At 51.5% G+C, this 5,513-nt stretch overlaps 1 protein-coding gene across 1 annotated transcript in view; it reads right to left on the bottom strand.

Annotated features, from left to right (window-relative positions):
* GRIP2 (glutamate receptor interacting protein 2) overlaps positions 1-4,512 on the bottom strand; it is a 68,813-nt gene extending 64,301 nt beyond the window's left edge. Inside the window, 1 exon segment of the mRNA XM_006868688.1 lies at positions 4,477-4,512. Within this exon segment, the coding sequence (XP_006868750.1) occupies positions 4,477-4,512 (36 nt within the window).
* Positions 4,513-5,513: the final 1,001 nt, after the last annotated feature.

The raw sequence follows: 5,513 nt of genomic DNA, 5'->3' as shown, positions 1-5,513 counted from the left end.
CTGGCCTCCAAGGAGCACTCTGGCTGCAGTTCTTCATAAGGTGGAGGGTCCACAAAAAAGAAGACCTCCAACAAGATTGGCACAGTGGCAGCAGTAATGGACTCAAGTGTAACAATGGATGGCACAAGACTGGGCAGTTTCATTGTCTTATGTACAGGGTGGCTACGTGTCAGAAATGACTCCATGGCACCTAACAACAACACCACCACCTGGAGCAGAAAAGTCATGGAGGGTTCAATGATTATCTGCAAGGCTATTCTAGGGCAAGAAGAGTAGAAAGAGGGTGGAGTCCCTGAGGTAGCCCCTGGAAGGCAGGTTAGGGAGCCATATGTGGGGACTAGATACAGAGAACGGAAGGCCAGATCATCTGACCTCTGAGAAATGTCTGAGTGAGACTTGGATCTTGGAAGTCAGACAGCCTGGGGTGGGCTCGGGTTCCACCTCTTATCCTAGTGGTGCTACCTTGAAATGTCACTTCCCCTTTGAGCCACAGTTTCTTCATTTGCAATATGAACAAATTTGCTACATACCTACAGGACTGTTGTGAGGATTAGAAAAGACATGGGGAACACTTAGCATGATGCCTGGCACACAGCAAGTGCTCAATAAAGGCTCAGGGAACAAAGAACCGGATGGTGGGTTGCAGAGGGGTTCTGCATTCCAGGAACAATTCCAGGCCCAGGAGTGTATCTCTGACATCTCAATAAAGACAGAACTCCCAGGGTCTCTGAGACATAGTGGCTGACTTGGGGCCCTGCTACAGCTTTCACGGTGGGAGAAAGGCCAAGAGGCAGATGTGGAGGCAAGTGGGAGCCCCAACAGAAGACAGTGAATAATTCTCTGGGCCCAGGCAGCCCCTCTGCTAAGCCAGCCGGATGGTTTATCATCCTTAATAACCTTGTTATCCATAAAATTGCCAATCCCTGCACTAATGTATCCTCGCTCCCCAGCCTGGTCCAGGAAGCAGGACAATCTGCTCTCACCCATCACCTCCCTGAGCTCCTGGGTCCCAGGCTCTCCTGCACCCTGCTGCCCCAGCCCTGCTCCACTGGAAACATGAGCAGGTTCCTGCCTTCAGACTTTCACACTGACTATGCCTTCTGCCAACCACACTTCTCCTTGGGATCACCACATGGCTCTTCCCACATCTCTTTCAGTTGAGGCCTCCACTAACCACCCTATTTAAAATGGCCCCCCGCCTCACAGGCTTCTTCTCTGGGCTCTTTCTCCCACAGCATTCATCACCATGGGTTTTCCTTATGCATCTGCTCAGTCTCTCTGGGACCCTTCTTAGAATGGCAGCTCAGTGAAGGTAAGACTCTGTCCATCTTAGTCCTGATTATATCCCAGGGCCTAGAACAGCGCCTGGCACAAAACAGGTACTCCACAAGCCTGTGTTAAGTGAATGAGCGACCAAGATGGATTCTGTCCACTTTACAGCCTTTCCTCCTCTGCGTATCTATGACCCACATAGTTGTTGTTAAGTGCCATCAAATTGGTTCTGACTCATAGCGACCCAGTATAGGGTCTCCAAGGAGTGGCTGGTGGATTTGAACCACCAACCTTGTAGTTCAAACCAACCTTGCGCTTCAGTGCTTTATCCCACAGCGCCACACCAGGACTCCAGCCCACACAGTAGCCACTGCTCATTTGAACACACTGTTCTCTCTTCTGCTTAAGGACCATCCATGACTTCCACTGGCCCAGGAAGAGTGCTCAAGTTCCACAGTCTGCCCACCTCTTCACACTGACTGTACCCAAGTCTTCACAGCTATTCCCTTTGCCCAAAGCTGTTTCCTCTCTTAGCAAACTCCTACTCATCCTTAAAGACCTCACTCTGAGAGCCCTCCGCAACCGCTCTCAAAGCAAAATAATTATTTTCTTCTCCAGGCACCAATTGTACCTTGTACAATACTCCTTCTCCTCACTGGTGTGCTGACATCATCTACCCGCTACTTCTCCTCCTAGTCTAAGTCCTCCGGCTGTCAGTTAGTTACTTGGGGCCCAACCTCCCAGTGCACAGTGAAACCTGGATGAACAGAGATGATGGGGAGAGGGCATCCTTACAGAGGGAAAGAAAGAAATGACTGAAGACTTAGCAAAACAAGCTCAGGCCATGTGGCCTTGGGTAAGTCACTTCATGTCTTTGCAGGGTTGAGGAGGCAAGCCACCTGCAGCCCAGGGTAGGGCAGGGTCCTGGGCTCTCCTGCTACATGCATCTGACTTTCATTAAGCCCTCTGCTTTCAGCCCCCGTGTGGCAGTCTGCTGGAAGGCGATGGGGTACAGAGAACAAGCCTGAGCATGTCTGGCACACAGCATCTTGAGCAGCTCCTATAGGCCTGATTCCATGAATTAACCAAACTCAAGCCCTGGGACAGCACTCCTGACCACACCAGAGCAACGTGGCTTCACTGATTTATATATCTGAGGTCATCACCCTAATCAAGTCTCCACTCTAGCTTCTCGATGGAAACAAAGGAAGGGCTACCTGCCAACAAGGAGCCCTGGTGGGGTAATGGGTTACTCATTGAGCTGATAACGGCAAGGTCAGTAGTTCAAATCCACCAACCACACGGTGGGAGAAGGATGAAGCTTTCTGCTCCCACAAAGATTTACAGTCTTGGAAACCCTAAACAGGGTAGCTATGACTTCGAAACGAACTTGATGGAACCAACTCAGTGGTATACCACCACCACCTGCCAATTGATCGCACAGCCCCACCTGGGAGCCTTGCTGGGGAATGGGGGCTCAGGGCAAGGGATGGAGAAATCTCCCCAGGGAAAGGTACCTAGAACAAAGTGAAAAGAGGATATCACGTATGCCCAGTGGCCAGTGCCTAGCTTGAGGTCCAGAAGCCCTGGGGGAAGCTACTGGGTCTCCACAGGCTAAAATGACCCCTATGCTCTCCTCAGAAAAAGAGCGCAGGATAGAGAGTCAGGCCAACCCAGAGATGCTGCCAAGTCCCCATTATCGCATTCTGGGAAGTTTATCTCTACTTCCCAGGACTCCACAACCCTACTCCTAAGCTCAGTCTGGTTTCCTCCCACGAGTTAGACCCCAGGGCTGCGGTGTCGGGGGTGAGGAGGGAAGCTTTAAACACAAGTCCAGGATCAGATTCACACTCAACAGAGACAGTCCTACTAGGCGGCAAGTCTATCCTCATCGTGTCCTCTGCCCTGACTTCTTACATACAGACCCCTACCCTACACACACACACACACACATACACACACACATCAGCACACAGCTATACATACCCTGATGCATACACATGCATCCACACACTGGTGCACACACACATAACCTGATGCACACACACGCGCATCCACACTCACACTCATGCACACATGTACACATGCATCCACACACTGATACACACACTCACACATAACCTGATGCACACACATGCATCCATGCACTGATGTACACTCACACTCATGCACACATGTACACACTCATCCATGCAATAATATACACTCACACTTATGCACACATGTACACATGCATCCACACACTGATGCACACACTCACACATACCCTGATGCACACACACACACACATCCATGCACTGATGCGCACTCACACTCATGCACATATGTACACACACATCCACACACTGATGCACATTCACACTCATGCACACATGTACACACTCATGCATGCACTGATGCACATTCACACTCATGCACACATGTACACACGCATCTGTGCACGGATGCACACACTCACACATTCCCAGATGCACACACACGCATCTGTGCACGGATGCACACTCACACTCATGCACACATGTACACACTCATCCATGCACTGGTGTACACTCACACTCATCCACACTGATGAACACACTTAACCACACTGGGTCACACCTTGTTACACACACATACACTCAAGTGCACACACACACCTCACACGTACACTGCCAGACCAGCTGTACCCAGGCAGCCCAGTACCCCTCAAATGGGAGAGAAAAGGCCTTTAAGGACATGTCACATGAGGGAGTAACAACAGAAAAGTATACCGAAAAGGAAGCGGACAGAGAAACACAGCACCAATATGGGATAAGAACAGATGAGAACAAGACCTAGAAACGGACACAGAGCTGGGGAGAGACTCACACACACACAGAACCAGACAGAGAGATAGAAAGTCTGGAGAAAGATGATGAGATACTGAGTTAGAGAGACTCAGACAATGAGACGGGATGGTAGCAAGACAAAGATCCAGAGCAGGATGTAGAAGGCAGAACATGAGGGTGGGGCATAGAGAAGCTAGATCTCCACACAGAACCAAAGAGAAAGACAGCAGAGAAACCGAAAACGCACAAGAGGCTGAGAGACAGGGCAGAGGCAAGGTACTGCAGGAAGTGGCCCGGACCAGGAGCCCAGGAAGCCCCTCAGTGCTCTCAGCCCTGCTCCGCCGCAACCCCCCAGAGCACAGCCCATGAGCCAGGTACCTTTGGGCCGTCTTCTCACCACACCCAGCCGCCACTTGAGTGACACAGCCAGCATGTGGCCCTCCTGCCTCAGTGCCCCAGGCCGGGTGCCAGGTCTTGGTCCTGGAGCCTCCCGTGCGCTCTGCAGGACTCCAGAGCTTCAGAGCTAACTGGCAGCAGCTGGGCGCTCCCTGCTCCGCCCTCCCTGGTGCTAAAATAGCTAATCCTCCCTGGAGCAAAGCTAGCAGCGGTGGCATCCCGGTGACAGGTCCTACCTCCGCTGCAGCTGAAGGCTTGGTGAACAATTAGGAGCACAGCTCTAAGCAGCCTGGGTTCTACAGTAGACTCCACACCAAGCTCTCTTCCCAGCAAAGTTCTTACCTGGCCCACCTGGGGCCCTCCCAGGGCCCAGGCCTCTGTGCTGCAGGGTCCTCTGCCTGGCTGCCTTTCTAGCCTGGCTCCACTGAACCCTCAGTTTGGAAATGATTGCAACTGCCTTCTTTAACCAACAATTCCCATTCCCTTGCTACATGCCCTTGCCTACTGCATCTCATGATGCCTTCCACACTTGGACTGTCTGTCTGTCCAAGGACAAGGACAGGGCCCCCAGAGGTCAGCACAGGGCAGGGTATCTGCTGGAGTCATCACGCAAAAGCAATGAGCCACAGGGCTTGCATCTTCCCTCTGGGCTCTGACAATTAACCTCATTTGGTTGTGTGGAGTCACTGTGATTGCATGTGAGTGTTCAGAGCATTCGGCAGTAATTCTGCAAATGTCTCTGGCTCCCAAATCTCACACAACTCTAGGCTCTTCTCTGATCTACTCCTGGATGTCAGCAGCATGATATAAGGAAGGGGAAATGAGGCAGGAGCCAATGACTTGCTGACATTACAGAACATGTACATTTCGGAGGTGGAACGAGAACCCAGAGCTCCTACCCCTCTCTGCCAAGACAGCTGCTGACGTTTCCTCCACCTTTTCAAGCCATTTAGGTCCCTGTGATGGATCAGGCCTGGGGCATTGTCTTAGACTGGGCTCTCTAGAGAAGCAAAACTAGTGAAGTTTACATACACACAC

The sequence above is a fragment of the Chrysochloris asiatica genome, unplaced genomic scaffold (genome assembly GCF_000296735.1).
Source record: "Chrysochloris asiatica unplaced genomic scaffold, ChrAsi1.0 scaffold00121, whole genome shotgun sequence".
Taxonomy (NCBI): Eukaryota; Metazoa; Chordata; class Mammalia; order Afrosoricida; family Chrysochloridae; genus Chrysochloris; species Chrysochloris asiatica.
The sequence above is the reverse complement of the archived record's forward strand: the minus strand, read 5'-3'. Positions and strand labels throughout refer to the sequence as shown.